Source organism: Xiphias gladius, chromosome 19 (assembly GCF_016859285.1).
Source record: "Xiphias gladius isolate SHS-SW01 ecotype Sanya breed wild chromosome 19, ASM1685928v1, whole genome shotgun sequence".
NCBI lineage: Eukaryota > Metazoa > Chordata > Actinopteri > Istiophoriformes > Xiphiidae > Xiphias > Xiphias gladius.
The window spans coordinates 9,424,233-9,445,676 of NC_053418.1; the positions used below are offsets into that span (position 1 = coordinate 9,424,233).

The following is a 21,444-nucleotide window of genomic DNA, read 5'->3' on the forward strand; positions in this document are numbered from 1 at the left end:
AGTAATAAGTCATTAATAAGAACAACTTTTGGGTTGCCAGGTTGTGGAATATCCTCCTCCAGCACGACACTTTTCTCTTTTCAGGCAGTTTTTAATTAATTAGGGAGAAGTCTCCAGTGGATTGTGTTTATCCTCCTCCGCAATGACACTTGCTTTGTGTTTTTACCTGCCTCCTTAGATCATCAGGGCTACCCCTCCATTAGAGTGACTTTAAAAAGCTCTATTTGGCATTTTTAAGTAGAGCTGCAATGATTAGTCGATTAATCAAAGCGTGGTTAGCAGAAAATTACATGGCAACTATGCTGATAATGAAGTAATTGTTTGAGTGATTTTTTTAAAATCAAAAATGCCAATTTGTTGGTTCCAGCCTCTTAAATGTGAAGATTTTATGGTTTTCTTTGTCATATATGATAGTGAATAGATATCTTTGGGTTTTGAACCGATGGTCGGACAAAACAAGACATGTGAAGATGTCACTTTGGGATGTGGTAAAGTGGAGAGAGCATTTTTTTACTAATTGATGGCATTTATAGACAAAACAATTAATCGACTTATCGAGACAATAGTTGTCAGATGAATCTATGATGAAAATAATCGTTAATTGAAGCCCTATTTATAAGCAGTATGTACACACTTTCATACATAACACACTAGACTAACTACAGTCTAGTGCAGATATAAGGAATTTTTTAAAGTGTATATTATTATGTATTTGTCAAAATGTATAATTTCCCCTATGAAGCCTGGAGCTTATTGCAAGTTTTGTGTTAAAAGTGTTAATGAATAACTGGCAATACACTACAACACACATTTAACCATCTAAAACATATATGGTGTGTGTTTTATAGTGTTCTACAGTGTGTTATGAACCATGATTAATTGTTTATGTGTTTACTATGTATATTTATGTAAATGGTAAAGGGGGGGCTAAAGTGTTGCTGGGATGTATCTGACCTAAAATCCATTTATTAAAAACTTACTAACATTTACAGCTGCAGAGTTGATTAATTATTGTAAGAAATCCTTATAATATACTTTTTTGTCATTTATAACTGAAGATCACTTCCTAACTTTTGGCTTAATAGAAAGCGAGAGATTTGATGATCTAAAGAACAACCTGGACGTTGTTTTTATTATTGTTGTAACTGATCCATAAAACATTACTAAATGATTTATACATCATTAATAGTTAGTAACAACTTAGAAACCCTCTATCAAGGGTGTCTTATTAGACAGTGGTACCTAAGCTTTATCTTATCTTAGATTCAATTCAGAAAATCAACCCTACAATAAGTAAATTTAATTTTTTAAGACATTTACAGCAGCGCTTGCAGGCAGCATCTCTAAAAATAGGCAAATTCTTCACTGTTTCGACCTTTTCTTTACTCTCCTCCATGATCACTGCAGCCAATTTAAGCTTGTTAAGTAAAAAGGGGGGGGGGGGTCCTTTGTGTGTGTGTGTGTGTTGGTGTGTGTGTGAGAGCGACAGTGTGTGTGCTGCATTAGATTACAGTACGTGATTGTCATGAGAGTGATTGGTACAGAAATGCAATTAAAGCCTTGCTGGAGAATCTGTGTGTGCTTGGTGAGGAACTGAATCAATTTAGGCGACCTTGGCTCTCTGTGAAGCTGCCCAGGGGAGAGAGAGAGAGAGAGAGAGAGAGAGAGAGAGAGAGAGAGAGAGAGAGAGAGGGGGAGAGAGACTGTCGTAAGATGCTAAATAGCAATCAAGCCAGGTCAAGCATCCTCACACATCACGTTGATTGCATAATGAACAGCCAGGAAAATGTAAATAGCCTGCAGGAAGAATGAGGAAAGGCCATCTGCCTAATAAAACTTCTTCCTGTTAGACACCAAAGCTGAAGACACGTTTCCACATGTCTTCAGCAGAGGTCATTTTGAGCAAACACACATTCACACAGAGTTTAATCTCGAGGTAGCCTACAGTATACCCACAACTAGAAAAAGAATTAAACCTGCTCTAATAGGAAATGATGCTGGATGTAGTTGTGTTAAACAGAGAAGTGGGAAATCACCTGGGGCTGCTGACACACTGCATGAACAGAAATCAATGCCTGCAGCTTCCTGAATATACAAAGATTTATGTTTTTTACTCTTTAAATGCCACATCCTCACCTCTATTCAGCTGTGCTTTTCTCATTGAGATAGAATTCTGCATCTTGCTGGAGGATTTTTTTCAAACTGATAGTTTAAGGAGCCAGAAACATATATAGTGATATTATTTGTTGAGTATAATTAATATAATCAATAAATAAATTATGATGTATTTTTATAGGTTAAGATAAGATTTGATTGATCCAGGGTGGAAATTTACAAGCTATGCAGTAATATATTAATTATTTAAAATCAGCCCCACCTTTACCAGCTGCAACATTACAGTGATGTACACATTACTGCACCAGTATATAATCCGATAATACAATATACATTATTCTAAAATGGATTGTTCCACTGACTTTTACTTTAGACTTTAACAGAGCATTTCGACCGTGTGGTATTGCTACTTATACTTAAGTAAAGTAAAAGATTTGATTGCTTCTTCTACCACTGCAGATTACATTACAATTTTTGGCAAGTGATATTCATGAACATCATGGTAACATGATAGTCATGTTTGGATGATACAATACCTTAAAAATACTGCTGATAAAAGGTCACATGGTTAGACAAAACATTAATGCTCGAGTTAACTGAACATCCCACCATGTCATCGCAAAGACAGAAAGAACTGTGCATTTTGCTGCAGTTTGGTGAGAAAATGACTTAGCCGATTATAAATATAAATATTTAACACAGTACAAACAGGGTCAGGTGGAAAGGTGAGAAGGTCAGGAGAAAGTTATAACTCTTGTCCTTGAACTCCTTATCTCTGAAGTGACTTTCAACAAAGTGAATTTTTTATAATCTCAAATCTGTCAGCGTCCTCGTCCTTGTCTCTCACCGTAATCTAAATCTCCATCTCTGCCTCTCCTCTCTCATCTTGTTTTCCATTTTATCTCTGCCACGATCGCTTTGTGTAACACACACACACACACACACACACACACACACACACACACACACACACACACATTCATGTGCATGCATGTTGAATGTTCTCTCATTGGGTGAGCATCATTTAGAGGCCAGTGAAGGAGGACATCAGATTAACGTGTGAGTGATGGAGTGAGTGAACATTTGCACAGGAGACACACACACACACACACACACACACACACACACAAACACAAACACACACACAAGAAAAAAAAACCTTCACCCCTCTTCTTTTTCTCTATACTGTGGTTGTTTAACCATCCCAGGTTCAATATCCCATTTTTTAAACCTACATCTTACCCATGCAAACACACACACACACACACACACACACACACACACACACACACACACACACACACACACACACACACACACACACACACACACACACACACACACACACACACAGTTAGCATTCGATTTGTTTTTCTCACAGTGAGGAAGGACAACTGTTTCCAGAGAGAATGGCTCAGTAGGACAAACAATCAGTGCAAGGGTCAGATCCATCTGAACTCCACCAGCTCACATAGAACTAACATGATGGAAACAGCTCTGGTTGGAGATCGACAGCGGCTCTCTGATCTCGGGGGGGATATCAGATTGTTGAGTCGAGCCATTTGAATCAGCCGCTGGTTCCCCCCAAGGACGTCCATAGCCTCTGCTGAGGAGAAGAGATAGCATCAAGCAAATAGGAAACGCACTGTGAGAGGAGGCACATATGTTGAGGCACATCTGTGTGTTTTTACAGGAGAGTCACATGATGGTAAACAATGATGGAGTGCACTCGTATAAATACTACCATTTAAAATTTGCAGGCGTGTGTGTGTGTGTGTTTAAATGTACAGGGTGTGTCTGAGAAAGTTACAGTGGAGTGATGATATTCAACCAACCCCTCATTTCTTTTCCCCGAAAACATACTCAATATTTGGCATGAGTTTTAGGAGGATCAACTTCTACTACAGTGGTTCCCAACCAATGCCAACTTGGGACTCCTTCTCATAAGTTCCCTACGGCGTGTATTAACCTAAGAGTGATTTTTCCTAGTCAGATTGTATTTTAGAAGAATTTTTAGAAGCCAGAGGAGATAAAACTAACCTTTATTTCATAGGAAATATACATCTGACCCCCCCAAGATTTAACTTGTGAAGAGTATTACACTCTTCATGAGTATAACTCTTTAATCTATTTTGACAAATAAAGAAATGAATCAATCTTACAAATAAGGATTTCACCTCACTAATCCAGGGTTGTCCATGCAAAATGTCCCAATTAAAGATCTCTCCATTGCTCAGGCAGGTTCGCAAGGCTGTTATTTATGAGCTACATTGTGATCATAAAGATGGATGACTTTACTGAAAGTAAAGCCCAAGCTGTAGTGGCTCAGTAAGGTGTTGGGACAGAGGGAACCTCCAGAACAGCTTCAGTGCTCCTTGTCATACAATTTATATGTCCCCGGTTCCCAATGAAAGGATGACGCCATTTTTCCAAAACGTATTCTGTCATTTTGTGTTTTAATGATGGTGGCGGAGAGCGCCGTCTGACATAAATGTTCCGAAATCGCCCGTTGATGATAATTTCAATGCATTCATTGAGGGTGGGTAGGATGAGTTTCGATGGACCCTTTGGAACCTGCTTCAGATTTTTTTGAAACTTTTCCAAAATCAGGGTCCCCTGGGAAGTTTTTGTAAACGATAGGATGTTGAGTCCTAAACGTATGATGCATTTATGTCGTTCCATATATTTATTCAGATTTTTCGTTGAACTTTTCACATGTCTGCATTCAACCGTGGTTTCCTGCCAACACAGAAATACAAAATATACTGTACAATAGATGAAACTGCTGATCATATAATAATTTAATCTGTGACAAATGAGATGCTCAAGGAGGTGGGTAAGAAGCAAATTTAAATAAAAAGTCATATTCGTTTCTTACGTACCTCTGTGACTGTTTGATTTGTCTTTTGATATTTGTGTTTTTGCAGTTGTAAAAGCACAATTTCATACTGGGATTAATAAAGTACTCTATCACCATCAGTCTACTGTCTCTATCTTTAATCTGAGTATAGCAGTATCAAGTGTTTGGCTTTTTGTTTCAACTTGTTTTTATTAAAATCTTAATTTAAGAGTTTCCAGAGTCATATTATCAGTTTTTTGGCTGATGATCGAGTTGAAATCAAAGGCCAAATCAAAGTAATGAATGTGCTTAAAATGAACATCAACCTGACAAATTAGTGCAGCTGAATTCAACCCTACCCAGTGTTGCAGCAGGGTGATACAACACTGCATTTCACAAGTTTAAGGCCTCACCACAGAACTGGGATGCAAACCTCGCCTTCCTAACAGTAAGGGAAAATTAGCTAAAAAAAAATCTAAATGATCTTTGTTAGCGGTTAGTCCTTTAGACATCACTTGGCTTCTCCTCATCTGACCATTTTTGTTCAAATGAGGTAAAGTGAGAAGTTGCAGTTTAAACGTTCATGTAATTTTGTCTTTTCCGCATAAACCAGACAATACCTTCCCGCACCAGATTAGCCACAGATTCACGCACTTCCCCCTTCTGCTACTGTAAACTAATGTGCATGAATCTACAGCGCGCCTGTCGGCTTAAAGCCTGTCACCATGAAAGAAGGATGAGGTGGTGGGGGGAGTGGATCATCAAAGCACTGTGAAATCCCGTCTCCTGCAGACCGCGAAGGAGAGTGGAGATTCCCCAAGAAAGAGCCTCACGGCTGGGATGATACAGTCGGTAATTTGGCTTCACCTTTGGAAGAAACAGAAGAATAAGACACACACACACACGCACACACACCACACGAAACAGACACAACAGCAGCAGCTCAAGAGTAATTCGCCCCTCGGAACGATTTCATGTTTCTATGGAGAAGAATGTCTATTTATAGGAGCGATATAAATAGATCTTTTTGTAGCTCCAACGCTTGCATTCGTGTCTGAATGTAACCAGCAGCCTTTACTGTATATTATTTTCTTATCTCCATATGCCCCCTGAGGACTTATTTTTCAAAATCACACCGCCAGAAATTCATCTGCTCTCTTCCTGAGAGTGTTTATCCGTGTGTGAATGACAGACAGAAACATGGACAGTTTACTGGGCAAGTGTGGACCATGAAGTGCAGTTTGTCTCAGTGACATTAGTGCTGGGGTGCATGATCTCAGGGCAAACTGACACTAAGCCTACGAGGAGAACACAGAGGAAAAGTAGAGGCGCTTGAGTGTAATTGGTAGGAGGTTGTCTCATTCAACAATGCACTTTCTAGAGCCTTAATAAAATCACCAAAAGCACCAAGGATAACACACATCTCTCTGCACAGAGAAATACTGTAACATGGAACAGGATAATGTCCTCTCCTGAGCATGAGACAAACAGTATTGAAGCCAGACAGTTTGGTTTCCTTAAATTACGATGCCTACAAGGCTCGCTTCATCGCCCGGCTTTAGGAAGTGGACACAAAGGAACAGTGGCGACTTATTGTGGAGGCGGGGTATGGGTGAGACAGGGAGCAACTTTGTATCCGTGGAAACAGTTGCTAAGTAGCGAACCGAGGGATCCCTGGACGGAGAGGGACAGAGATCTGATTGTGACGGGAGGCAAAGTACAGGAAAAGGAACCTCCACATTTTTTATTTTTAAATATGTTTCAAAACAGTGAACCTGTCCTTTTTTCTTAATGCTCCATGAAGAAGACCAAAGCACTTTCATCCCATATTATTAAATCCTACAAGCTACTTCAGAATGTAATACTATTACAATACACTGCTACATCACTGTCCAGCGTAAACCATGAATCTCCAACAGAGCCACAACTAACGATTATTTTCATCATCAATTTATCTGCAGATTTCTTTTTGTCAAAAAGTCATTTAGTCTAAAAAATATGTCACACAATAATAATAAAAGCGCCTCACAATTTCCTAAAGCCAATGGTGACCCTGAAGTCATCAAACTGTGTGTTTTGCCGTCAGTGTCGTCAGACCTAAAAATACTTGGTTTATTATTGAGTGGGACAAACAGTAGCAGCAAATCTTCACAACCAAGAAACTGGAATTAGGGATCGTTGAGGGTTTTTTCTTGAACTATGACTTTGATGATTAATTGACTGTCAAATTAGTTGATTATTTATCTGACGGTCAGCTAAGCAATTATTCGTTTCAGCACTAATCTCTTTTTCACTGGAAAAGGGTTGAGAACGTGTTATGCTAAATGAACCATCTAATAACACAATGGATAATCAGAAAAAGCTCACAAAGCTGACGACACAGCGGGTTGTCTTGGCTCCTGAAAAGTTTTGTTGTTTTCTTAACAACATAACAATATTCATCTGCAAGGCAATGTAATATCTGTGCAAATGAAGAGGAAATATGCAAAAGAAAATGCTGTATTTCTTTTTAAAATGAATCATGCAGCGTGTTTAAGCATCAGAAACTTGGATTTCTTTCACCAAAGCAGTCCAAAATAAGCTGCAGTTGGTCTTTATATTGTCATTTTACCGCTCATCAGATAAAGGCTTGTTTTAGGTGCTGGAGCTATGATTTGAATAGTCACGTAACACAGGTGTTTTGCATCAGGACTCATCAAGTAATTGCCATTTTCTAGTAGTGGTGAAGGAAGTATTCAGATCCCAGGTACTAATACCACACTGTAAAAATACTCCATTAAAGGCAAAAGTCCTGCACTGACAAATGTTACTTAAAAGTGTGTAAGTATATTCAGGAAATGTACCTAAAGTATTAAAAGTAAAAGTACTCAATCCACAAAAATGGACCCTGCGACTGTTATGTTTTTAATATATCATACCATTATTAAATTATTACTACATGCATTAACGTGAAAGCAGAATTTTACTGTTGCAGTTGGTTGAGGTGGAGCTCATTTTTAACTGTTATATATAGGACTGAAATTAATGTTTTTTTTCCCACTTATGGATTAATCTTCTGATTATTTTTGAACTGATTCATCAATTGAGTGATTGGTTTGTAAAAATTCAGAATATAGTGAGAATCACAATGACCTAGAGTTAGTTAATAGTTCAAACCTCAAAATCATTAAAAAAAAAAGTAAAATTATTGAAATAATTGAAAGGTAAAGCAGGAAATCCTCACATCTGAGAAGCTGAAACCATGAAATGTTTGGTAAAAAAATTTCAATAATATTCTGTCAATCTGTTAATCGATTTCTCGACTAATCATTTCAGCCATACTTGTATAAACTTTTGGGTAGTTTAATCTACAACAAAGTATCATCTTTTATATGCTCTTCATATGTTGTGTGTAGAAAAATCTTAATTTGAGTAAAAGTAACTAGTAACTAAAGCTGTCAGATAAATATTTCCCTCTGAAATGTAGTGGAGTAGAAAGTAGTATGAAAGAACAATGCACAAGCAAAGTACAAGTACCTCAAATTTATATTATATTAATTAAACAAGTACATTACCTGAGTAAATATACTCAGTTACTTTCCACCAATGGTCTCTATATACTCTTTTTGATACTTGAAGAGGGTCTCAGACCGAAAACTTGTCCTAAAAATGAATATAGCATAAAATGGACAGTGCAGATATTTTTCCTATTTGTTTTTTCTCCATAGTCTTTATATTTTTAAATGGTGGAATTAAATTTAGAAAAAAGTGCATGTAAAGCTCAGAAAAAGGGATTTTTTTCAAAAACTGATTTGATGCCACTAGCACAAAAAACAATCTACTGCCATATTGATTATTTGTCCCACCTGTACCAGTACAACTCAGGTGTGACTTCTAAGCTATATTTACGCTCTGCCATCTCTGCACTTCCCTCCCCTCTTCCTCCCCATCCGCATCGCCTCGTCTTCGCCCTCGGTGCTGTGAAATCTGTGTGACAGAAAGCAGGGACAAAGAGGACAGCCCATTAATATGCTAATCCATGCGGGGATGACTTCCACACATGCAGCAGAGTCAGAAATACATGTGTGTCAACTGTGAGGCACACAGTCTTAAATCAAAGCTCAGGGAGGAGGAGGAGGAGGGTGATATTAATGTGATGTGGGGAAAAGGGCTGCCGTTGTGTGTATAAAAAGTAAAGTGGTGGGTTTGTGGAGAGGGAATCCCCACGTCCTCACGCCACAAAAAACCTCTAGCTGCCTCAAAATCTTTGCGTTAGAGAGAGTGACATCTGAAATATTCGACTGAGTGGTTTGAAGCAGGTGAATCATGCCGCACGTGTGACTGGTATGTCCTTGCCATATGCAGCCTTGCTCGCTCTGCGCTGGCATCAATAATCCATGCGACCCTGCTCTTGTGGAGAGACAGCAGAGCGCTGAGGGCTTCTGTAAGAGAGTGTCAGGTCTGAGCGTTGGGTTGGGATCAGTCCTCCAGGGCCTGACAGACTGACAAGAGGAGAGAAAACCACAAGAACATGCACATTTCCAGGGGAGAAGCAAAGAGGCCTTCATCCATCCTGCAGCATCTGTGTTGTACATCGATGCCTTCTCAGAGGAGAAATATACTTTTAGTGAGAATCTACTGTGGCTTTGACATTTTTCATCAACAAATAGTTTGTTTTATTGCTGATAAGGCTGACAGCTGTTTGAAATGGGTCTGAAAGATGTCGCTGGCATCTCCTCAGCCTCACTGACCCGAGGGATGAGCGAGCACAACCCCGTCTCTCTCTTCTCCGTCTTAGTAAATGTACAGAGCTCAGTAGACTCCCCCTGCCTCTCAGAGAGCGACTGAGACAGACAGACAGCGAGTGTTTCATCCCATTCCCCTTATCTCCCTGGCCAAAATCCCTCGCCTCCAGAAAGCAATTTAAAGGCCAGACAGAGACAGAAGAGAGAGAGAGAGAGAGAGAGAGAGAGAGAGCCACAGAGGTATACTGTAGAGATCAGCTTCAGTTGAATACAACAGGCTACATCCAAGAGAAGTGTAAGTACACTAAAAATGCATTAAAACATAGAGGAATGAGATACAGATACAATTTCAAATTAGTAACAGTAACAGTATCAGTAACATAAAGCTACAATCCAGCTGGTTAGCTGGGCTTAGCACGAAGACTGGACGCAAGAGGAAACCGCTAGCTTGGCTCTGCCCACAAGTAACAAAATCCTCCTTCCAGCGCTCGAAAGCTCACTTACACTGCTCCCAGCCTAGAAATAGTCCGGTGCATAACCCTCTCTTGAAACTGCAATTAAACAAACAAGATATGATGTGTAAATTAGCGGGCTTTTGAGGTTCCGGTAGGAAGATTTTGACACCTTTGGACAGAGCAGACTAGCTGTTTCCAGTCTTTGTGCTAAAATAAGCTGGTGGTACTCTTACATTGTATGAACAGATAAGGGAGGGAGTGGTATCAATCTTCTTCTCTAACTCTTGACAAGAATGTGAAAAAGCGTATTCCCCAAAACTATTCCTTCAAGGCCATGTGTAAGAAACCTAAAGGGTTAGTTTTAATTTGCATTTCGTGTTTCCTATCCTATCAGGATTTTTTTTTTAAACTTCCCTACTGGTGAGATTTTTGAATGCATCTGTTGTTTGTGCTTTTTTGTCTCATGTTACTTTGAAAACTCTGTAATATCTGATAAATGCTGCTCATTCGCATTCAAGCTAACATGAGAGAAACTTTGTGGAAGTGTTAGCACTTGTTAAAAGCCCTTTCCCATGAGGTGTTAACATTATTTTGTCTACCCTAGAAATCATATAATCCTATTTCTGTGCTTCTTTTATATGTCTTGTCTTAATGCCTTCTAATGTCTTATGTAAAGCACTTTGAATTGCCTCGTTGGGAAGAGGTGCTATACTATATAAACTTGTCCTAAGCCTTGTTTATGTAATGCTTGTCTTTGTTGTGTTGCCTTCAGCTTGTTTCAATTGGCAAATGGAAAATAAAAAAACTAATGCCACAGATAATAAGCAGTTTATCGTGCTTGTAAAATGATCACCCTTGAAGACTGGATGGTATTTACCACCTTTTGGATTAGGTAGCTCTGTGAAATATATGCAGTAATTCTAAACTAATTAAAGTAATGCATCCAAAAACAAAGTAATGTCAAATCAATCAGATGCAAAAGTTATGTGATTGAATGATGTAAGTTTCAAACTTGACAGAACCTCCTCGATGTAGCACTGACATTAAGAGATATTGTCTGACTGGCCCGGTTTTTGTCTAAAACTTCTGTAACCATTAATATTACAGCACTGACATTATTCGTCATTACGAAGCATGTATGGTATTGCTGTCTGAAACTGTGGCCAGTTCGGAAGCAGACACCCCAGTCAGGTTGGACCCCCTTTGCTCTGTTCCAGGGAGTAATTAATCTTAACCTGGGTGGCAGTGGTTAATTAAATACTGAGGCAGCTTAAATGCCTGCACTGTCGCTTTACTTTATCGGTGACTTCCTAAAATGACAGTCCCATCTTTTTTCTCTGTTCCGTATCTGAAGACACACACTTTTTTCTTATCGGCTCTATCAGGTCAACCCACAGCTGCGGTACATTGTGTTTTAGAGAATAAAATACCGAGTAAAAGTCTCCCTCACAAGTTTTCAGGAACATTTCAGCTGGTACAGACCTACAACAAAACCATTATCAAAATGTATTTGTCATAAATAAATCCAGAAATAAAATCCTCTTTTCCTACGGCACGGGTGCAAGCTCATTAGAGTCCTGCCCTTTCAGCAGATGAATTTTGATATTCCAGGGGAGTCTGGGATTACACTGGCAGGCAATCTACTATGAGGTTATAATCTGCTCTGTCTATGCGCTGCTGTCTCTACCTCCGGCTGCTGTTAGGGTCAAAATGAGAAAATACCTCTGTGGAAAAAATGGAAGAGAAGGTAATAGAAAGCTGAATGCATAAGGGTTCTGTACTACAGTTGTATGCAAAAGTTCTGCACCCTGGGCAATTACATATTTTGGTGAGTATTTAAAAAATGAGCATTTCTTCAAAGGTTAATGCACTGTTACTTCTTATTTCATGAACTTAAAGACAAAATAAACAGTCATTGTTTGCTGCAGGGGCTATACTTACTTCTTTTCACTTAAACAAAATCAGCAGAAATATGTCATTTGGCCAGGGGCTCCCAAACAAATACAACTGTAGACTACATGCTGTATTAAATTCATGAGAGTTGTTGTAAGGGGACAAAAGTCAAAAAGGCTGAGAACCACTGTAGTAGAAGTTGATCCTCCTGTAACTCATGACGAATACTGAATATGTTATGTAAGAGAGAAAATCAGAGCTTAGTTAAATGTATTTACAAAAAAAAACCAAAAAAAATTCTACTACCACTGTAACTTTCTTAGACACACCCTCGCTTTTACACACAGGTAAACACATACACACCTGTAAATTTTATAGTATAAAAACAAGTATACCACTGCCACTGCCATATGCCACAATTACTGCCCCCCCCCCATTTTTTAAGTTTATGAAAATCAACGATAATTTACCATTGACCACTAACTTCCTCTTCTCTGGTTGCCTGGCAACTAGTCCTGACCAAGAAATAGGTCAGCGCCTAAACCCCACATTAAAACTTTGATTTGTCATTTATACCCTTTGGGTTTTTGTACTGATTTAAGAAACGAAGTACAACATTTTAACTATTACATCTTAGATGTGCTGGTAGACCTCTTTTGAAATCTTTGGATAGTGCCAGGCTTTCCCCAGTGTCCAGTCGTTATGCTAAGCTAACAAGCTAAACGGTTGCTACCTGTAGCTGTTAGCTTCGTATTTACCTCACAGACATGAAAGTAGCAGCATTATCAATCTTTTCATCCAGCAGTGGCGAAGGAAGTATTCAGATCCTTTACTTAAGTACTAATACCACACTAATAATAGTCCATCACAGGTAACAGTCCTGCATGGAAAAATGTTACTTAAGTAAAAGTATGTAAGTATAGTCAGAAAAATGTATTTAAAGTTTTAAAAGTAAAAGTACTCAATTCAGAAAATTGGACCCTGTGATTTTTATAGTTATACTTTATATCATTATTATTACTCATGGATTGATATGTAAGCACCATTGGTGTAGTTGGTTGAGGTGGAGCTCATTTTAACTATTTTATATAGGACTACAACTGATGTTAAAATGTTGGGCACTTTTGTGTGACAAGTGACTTCGGCGGCTATCAAATTGTTGCCAATTAATTCTCTGTCAATCAGCCAATCAATGAATCCACTGATTCTTTGGGCTCTACTTGTATACGCTGTTGGGTAGTTTAATCTATAACAAAGCATCATATCTCAGGAGCTCTTCATATGTTGTGTGCATAAAATTTCATTTTTAAAGTAACTAGCAGCTTTCAGATAAATGTAGTGCAGTAGAAGTATAAAGTGGCACAAAAAGAAAAGAAATAAAGTAAGGTACAAGTACCTCAAATATTTTCCTGAGTAAATGTACTTCCACCGCTGCCATCTAGTACCAGCTGGTTGGTACACATGACGTGTTACTTGGCTCTGTGTAGAGAAATTCAGTTCAGACCGGAGCCAGATGTGGCTGCCATTCAGATTAAAGCTTTGTGAGGATTAAAATTGTCTGACTCCACATTACCTAGTGCACTACAACACAGTAAACAACCAGCTGCAGACAGACAGACAGACAGACTTGTGTCTCTCAGGTAGATAGATGGAAGATAATTCTCCGAGGGCTCAGCAGTGTGATCCATATTGCCCACTGACCTGACGCTGCGAAGCTGCCAGACTCTAACGACTCTGTTGACTTCTGTCGGTGTATCTGTTCTGTGAAACGGAGTTCAGAGAAGTGTGTGTCAGAATCCCCGTAATGTGGTTGAATAACTGAAGTACAATGAGGCAACAGCAAATGAAATGTCCTTGACACTGGGGAACAGTTGTCTACGTGTAAAGAGATGATCAATTTATTGCCTTCTACAGAATAAATTCTCATCCATTTTCGTTTGTTGAACTTTTCATCCTTTTGGGAAATCTTCCAATTTTAAATTAAAAGTAAATCTCTTCTCAAAATAAGTCATTCCTCAAATGGTACCTGTCAGGTGGCTATAATTTGCTCTAACCCACAGAAGAAGAAACAAAAGTAGCAATGGAGCACCCCCTATTGGCTACACCCGGTTACTGCTGTAGCAACTGTCTTAAGGCTAGGATCTCGAACTTCTTACCAGAAAGTAACTCAGTACATTTACTTTTGTACTGTATTTACAATCTTGAGCTACATAAAACTTTAAAATTTTCATTTTATGCTGCTTTAAGATTCTACTCTACTATATTTTAGATGGAAATATTATACTTTTTTGTCCACTACAGCTATAGGTACTTTTCAGGTTAAGATTTTACTTTTTTTTTTTAAAATATGAAAAGAAAAGAGGCAAATTTTAAACAAACAGCACCATACAAACAAAGGCAATAGGCCTTTCTATTCACACTAGAAAAAACACCAGCAACACCTCCTGGTATGCTTTCAAATTAGGGTCAATGAGCTCCTCATATACAAAAACAAACCAATACTGAGCTCTTACAATTGTAAATACATAAAAAAAAATTGCCAGTATTATAGAATATCTGTTCACATCATAAAATAGGGCCCTCAAGCAAATTAAGTCATTTTCAGATCAATCAGTCGCATATTCTCAATGTAGCCTATAATTGTCAGAAAAAAGGCACTAAAATCAATCCAAAGACAGGAAAAGAAGCAAGGAATCACGATATTCCCAACTCAATGTGTATCTACAAGAAAACAATGCAAGAACAATTTTTTACAGGAAAAAATAAAAATGCAAGAAGAAAATACAAGAAAATAGAACATCTTGATTGTACAGAGCCCACATGTACTAGTGAAGAGGGCTCTGTCCAACTAATACAAACAGGCCATTAAGGAAGGTGACTGACATTATGATGGGACGAGCCATAAATACTGTAAACTATAACAAAACACATGCCTTTCAAATACAATGTATTGTTAAAGATTAACAAGAGGTTCTCAACATTTTTGACTTGGGACCCTTTCAAAACCATTATTTAGTTTGGGCCCGTTGTCACATTTCAGATGTCTATGCGTTGTTAACGGTTTCACCAAAGGGACATTTCACCTCTAAGGGGGTGGTTTAAACAGTTTGAGGCCCAAAGAGGTCAACTTATACAATATTTCACAAAAAAAGGCAAAGATTTTATATATATATATATATATATATATAAATAAATATATATATGACTTTGTTTTTTCTTCTTTCCTCTCCGAGCCCCTCTACTGCAACAGCAAAACGCTGCTTACGCATTAATGGAGTTTGAATGCAGGACTTTTTTTTTTTTTAAGATTGTTGTACTGCTGCTTTTACTTCTTCCACCACTGCCACTTGCCATAGTGCTGTGGTAACCTACCTACTATATAATACTGGATAAACAGTTGTCTGCTTTGGTCATTGATGTTTTTCTTGTCAAATACTTTAGTTTCCTCTGGAAATACAGTCAAAACCTGGACACAGAAACTCAAACTGCCTTTAAGTAAAACCAGCACTTTTGGCCTTCATTATTATGGCCCCTCTTCATGTCAGTAAGAAAAACACAGGTGTAAATAATAAAATGAATTCGCCGTTTCATTTAGCTGCTTCAGTTTCAGGGTCTTGACAACTGTCATGGCTCACTTGGACAGAGCCCTGAATGTAAGAAATACTAGTAACACCTGTGCTTCTCTTACCATGACAAGTCAAAATGTCTACTGTGAAAAAGCCCTATGGAATTGGCTTTTTATGCTCAATTCTTCTGATGTTTAATGGACTCAGAGACCACAACACCTTCATATTTACAATGTGATAAGACTAAAAAGCCATAAAGCAGATTTTAGGCATCTACAGATAAGACTTAGATTTCATGCAATTTTTTTTTTTTTTTTAAAGGGAGTTTTCGAAAAATTACTGATACATTTCAGTCAACAAGTGGTATAAGTAGGGCCAAATGCGGGATCTATATATGTTTTAGTACATCCACAGATGTTATCCTAGTGCCAATAAATACCGCTAGGACAAGGACAAGGTAAGTAGTGGCGTAAAAGATACAAAACTATCTCTCCATGCAGATACTGGCAGTTTTGGATTGCTCTCTGTACATTAAGATCAACGGGCAAGACGTCTTCCCCCAGCAGGGTGAACATTCACCTGTACTGAAACACTTTGAAGACCTGTGGGCACAGTGTGAGTACAACTAAAATTACTGCATATGCAGCTTTTGTCCACAAATGTCAGAAACACAAATGGATACTGGAAACAACTTGAATTATTTATTTGGGGCTGAGTCAATGAATACAAAAACATTTGGGGTTTACTTGACAGTGTGAAACCACAAAAAGTATTTACAAATGCGTTATCTACAAGAAGCAATGGGATACGTGAAATCTGCTTTCCCAAAACGGGCAAAAATAGAGAGAGACACAAAGGTGGAATGAACAAGTGCTGAATTTACACCAGAGCTGTCTGGAGCACAGCCAGCCGCTCTGAACACCTCTTCAGAGTCAAAGCACTGAAGCTTTATCACATCACACAGTTGGCATAATTCGTACGGCTATCAGCTGACCTTTTGTAAAATACTGACACTATGCCTCCCGCGGTGAAACTCATTAGACAGGAGGAGACCAGAAACATCAGACAGAGTGATCATCCATCACCATGAGATCACCTCAGCCCTTCAATCACTCAGGACAAGTTCCAGTCACCTGCTTTTCTCTATTCTCCCTTTTTGGGCTTTTAGAAACAACTTAGGAAGCCTCTTCATCAATCTTCGGTGCCAAGTAGTATTTAATGTGTCCCATGTCAGCAATCTTGTACTCAACCACTGCAGGGATGACAAAAACGTCAAGTTAGTGCCACAAAAACGTCTGTAAACGTGTTGAAAATCCAAATGAAGGGAGTCTTGTAAGAAAAGGGCAGAAAGACTCACCGAGGGGGATGTCAGCGGACATGCTGAGGGTGACGGTCTTGGACAGCGGCGTGGCCTTGGTGAAGAAGTTCAGGTAGTTGAGGGCAAAGATCAGCTGGACGGGTTCATTCATCTCAATAGTGACCTAAAAACAGAAAGTGAGGGGCAATGGTCAAAAGTTTAACATGTGCCATCATCAACAGTAAAAGTAAAGTAGGGCTGCAAATAACATTTAGCTTCATTATCCAAGAATCAAGTAATCTTACTTTCGAGTAGTGCTTGACTACCAGCTGTTGAAACTAACAAATTTAGATTGCTATTAACACTAGAACTAATGAATTATTCGCATTGTCGTCAAAAGCCCTTAACAATTAGCAAAGATAGTTCCAGATTAATTTACCGTCAATTGAATAGTAAACTGTTTCAGCTCTAAACTAACGCTCTTAATCCTTGGTTCTGGGGACAAACAAAACAAAAATTAAATCAGAAGTAAATAATGTTGAATAATTATTTTTTTTTGGCACTGGCAATTGGAATTTGCAGAACCTAAGTGGACATAATTGAATCCATAGCCAAAAATCCTTTCATGTTCAATCAATGACACAAAGTAGAGTATGTTAAGAACCATCAGCATCTGTGAAGCTAGAAGCAGCCAGTGGATTGTACTTTTACTAGATAAAAATGGCCTAAGTCATTGCTAAGTTTTAAAAAACTAGAGCTGATTGAATCACTGGACTAGATTCTGGCCAATACTGGATTTGAGGTACATACAGGTGTCAGTATTTGACATTATATTGGCTTACATTCTTTTTATATACATAAACAAATTTTTTTTTATTAGGATCCCTTAAAATTTGGCTAATGAATATTTGTGACATGTACTGCTGAGGAATAAATGTTTACATCTGAAAAACATGTTGAGTGCTCTCAGATGGTCATACTGTCATAACAACACTGTCTCTAAGTGACCTCAAACAAACCTGCCATATCTATACTACAGTTTATTGTTACTTGTCAGATAACACATAAATGTCATTGTGATAAGCTAGTATTAGCCAAGATTATTTGCCCGCTAATTTGAGTCAGGTTCTATTGTGGACTGACTAAATGTTATGTGCACATTGCTCTGATTTTAACTCACCGCCTCGTCCTCTTTGTCTACGTTGCTGGTCTGCGACAGCTTGATGTTTCCTGTGCCCAGCTCTCCTGAGGCGGAGAACTTGACACCGTCCTTGGCGCAGGAGATCATGACAGCGTCGCCGATCTGGGACAGGTCGCGGCAGATACGGGCGAACTCCCCGGAGGGCATCTTCACAACGCAGCTGTACTCCTGCTCCTGGAGGGACAGACGGTCAAGGGAAAGGTCAGGAACAGTGTGCATGAAAAGCACGTTGGACACAAAAGGACAAGGACAGGCAACAGATTACTTACTGGAATACCCAGCTGCTCCACATCCAGGTCCATCAATTTCATCTCATAATCTGAGACTTTCTCCTGGTCTGTGAACAGTGAAAAGACGAGTGATAAGTACGACATTAATGCTGAAGAAACATAGCTATAAGAGATCTGTCAAGTTGACGTCATGCTGCTGAAACGTTACTTACTGAGCGTCTCAAACACGAGGGCGAGTATGTCTGCATTGTCTTCTGCTCTGAGGGTGATGATGTCCTCATTTCCTGCACACTTCAGGATTTTTGACATACTGGACGGAAAAAAAAAAAAAAATCAATAGTGGGTTACAAACCATATGGGAGAGAAAATGCTTTTCAAGGAAGTAAATATTATGCTCAAAAAATGAAACTTCCAATTTACAAATCAAGTAAACGTTGTCATTTAGAATTGCAATCGGAATACCAGAAATACACTTAAGTATGCGCTAAAAGGATTAGCCCAAACAAAAAAAATTAACAGACAATTTTGAGAATTGATTAATTGTATAGGCATTTTATGAAGAAAAAGATGCCAAATATTCAAATTCTAGCTTCTCAAATGGCCAGTATGTGCTACTTTTCTTGTTTAAACAGTTAAAAATTTTATATGCTGGTGTTTGGACTGTTGGAAACTTGAAACTTGTGTTTGGCATTCTTCAATTTTTTCCTGACATTTTATAAAGTAAATGATCGATCGTAAAAATAAATCATTGTTGGATTTTTTGCTTGAGAAATACCTTAAAAAAAAAACCATGTAAACTAAGTTTTGTGAACATACCATTAAGTTTACATACTTTTGTGTTTAAGCAAAGTATTCCCCAAAAAAGGGAAAATAAGTAGGGTCGATTTTCATTCTTGATTAATCTGTTGATTACCTTTTTAATGAATCCATTGATTTAGTCAAATATGGTATCTTCAAGTGCCTTGTTTTGCTTGCCCATAGTTCCAAGTATGCAAAACTATTTAGTTTACAACAGATTAATAATAGGGAACTATGTTGATAGACGAATAATCGTTTTGAGTAATCTTTGAAGCAAAAATACCCAAAATTGGATGGTTCCACCTTCGCAAATATCACCGGGGTCTGTGGGAAGTCATAACAGGTATTTTTCACTATTTTTTAAGCAAAACGATTAATCAATAAAATAATTGGCAGATTAGGCCATAATTAATTTTTTGTTAGTTGCAGCCCTAGTTTACAAAGATATGTTGTCATTTGGGACGTTGGAATCGGAATATTCTGCAATGCATTAAAAATTTTTAAAAATGCCTGAACCGACTAACCAATTATCCAAATGGTTGCAGATTATTTTTTTTAATCGATGAACTAATCGTTTAATCGCTCCAACTCTGGTAGCACATTTGTTTTGACACATAAAAATCCACAAAACATCTCATGGACGTCAAAATGCTATAGCAAAAAGATCCATGCAGCGAACCGGTGTGGTGTTACACAGAAGGCAGTGAGGCACAGGCGGAAGTGGAAGTTCCCGGGTTAAAGAACAATTCCCGCCAACCCTCCCTGCACAGAATTTGGCGCTCAAATGACGTCGCTACGTAACCACAATATAGCCCAACTCTCCCCGAGACTGCGCCAAAATGTAATTTCAACACGAGACAAAAGCCGCACGTTGAATCAATCGATCTACCGGTAAATGATACGTGTAAATCGATCTGTTTGAATGCTGACAGTAAAGAGTTAACCGATGAGCGCTGAGTGCGCTAAAAGAGAGATGCCCTGGCAAGTCCACCAAGATGGCCTCCTTCTTTTGTAAGCTTCAGATATTAGACACAGACCACTCATTTATGCTAACAAAATACACTGAAGTAACCGTTTGACCGTGTGTAACGGTAGCGGTTTGCATTAGACATAAAAAACGGTCACACAAACCAAACCTTGTGTATTTTTATATCGATTTTAGCAGCGCTCAAACTTTGGCAACTCGACCTGTCAAACTAGCTATTAGTCAGCGAATGCTTTGTCTCTCCTCGAGCGTACAGCCTAAAAACGCGACAGACCGGTGTCAAAGAACACGAGGTGTTTTCTGGCTAAAAGGCTTGTAGGTAATGTTTGCTCCACCTGCTGAGGTTGACTCCCATGGCGAGGTTTCTGTCGCAGCGGTACGAGTCGAAGCCGTCGTGCCGCAGGGTGAGCTGGACCAGGGAGACGTGAGAGGAGTCCATGCTCTGCAGGGAGATGCCGGACGAGCTGACATCCCAGCAGGCTTCTGTGATCAGATCCTTCAGAGCCTCCAGCACCTTCTTCAGGATGGAGCCCTGGACCAAGCGAGCCTCAAACATGGTTGCTGTGGAGGTTTTTCGTCTGCGTAGATTTTAAAAGAAATTTTTTTTTTTTGTTACTCCGTAAAAAATGGAGGCTACCGTTTGAAGTTATCTCCGAGTGTGTATGTCTGAGAGAGGGAGTCCTCCAAAAGTTCAGTCTTTGTGTGTTGTTAGCTGGCAGAGGTGCCGTATGCACACAACACTGTCACGGCAGAGGCAAGGTTTGAGCTGCAAGCGCGCGCTAACGTTAGTTTTTAATGATTCGACGTAATTGCGTCATTTCCGCCTCCTTGTTCCCACCTCCCGACCGCTAAAACGAATGGACACTGATTTCGGCCATGTTGGAGAGGACATTTGTGCTAACTGTGGACAGTTTGGATGCCTCAATTTCACCAAAATATGTCTTTTTTTTTTTAAAGGCCATGAATACCTGCATATGCAGGGTTTCTACATTGTTCACCAAATTAAATTTAAGACTTTTATAGACCGTTTTAATACCCCATAGTATACAATTTAATACATTTAATACTGTCAATAAGGCCCACAATGATTTATTAAGTAAATGAATTATTGACATTTGTATAATATATGGTGTGTATAACAACACCTCCTACTAATATACACAGTAATATATACTCAGTTTGCAGTTTATTAGGTACACCTTGTTAAAACAAATGCAGCCTAACAACAGTCCTACAATAAATCCAACCTTCAAGAAGGTTAAAATGTTTAGTTTTTATTTAAATTGTTTTAGAGAGGTGTTGATTCAGCTGTATGATCATTTCCGAGGCTGCATTTTGTGA

General features: G+C 38.7%; 1 protein-coding gene across 1 annotated transcript; it reads right to left on the bottom strand.

Annotated features, from left to right (window-relative positions):
• Nucleotides 1-16,271: 16,271 nt before the first annotated feature.
• On the bottom strand, nucleotides 16,272-20,879 carry pcna (proliferating cell nuclear antigen). The gene is made up of 6 exons (XM_040156402.1): nucleotides 20,439-20,879; nucleotides 18,533-18,630; nucleotides 18,360-18,427; nucleotides 18,070-18,264; nucleotides 16,950-17,073; nucleotides 16,272-16,844 (listed from the first exon to the last, which is right to left on the bottom strand). Exons 1-6 carry the CDS (start codon nucleotides 20,657-20,659, stop codon nucleotides 16,768-16,770), a joined length of 783 nt encoding a protein of 260 aa, XP_040012336.1. The 5' UTR covers nucleotides 20,660-20,879; the 3' UTR covers nucleotides 16,272-16,767.
• Between the last annotated feature and the right edge of the window lie 565 nt (nucleotides 20,880-21,444).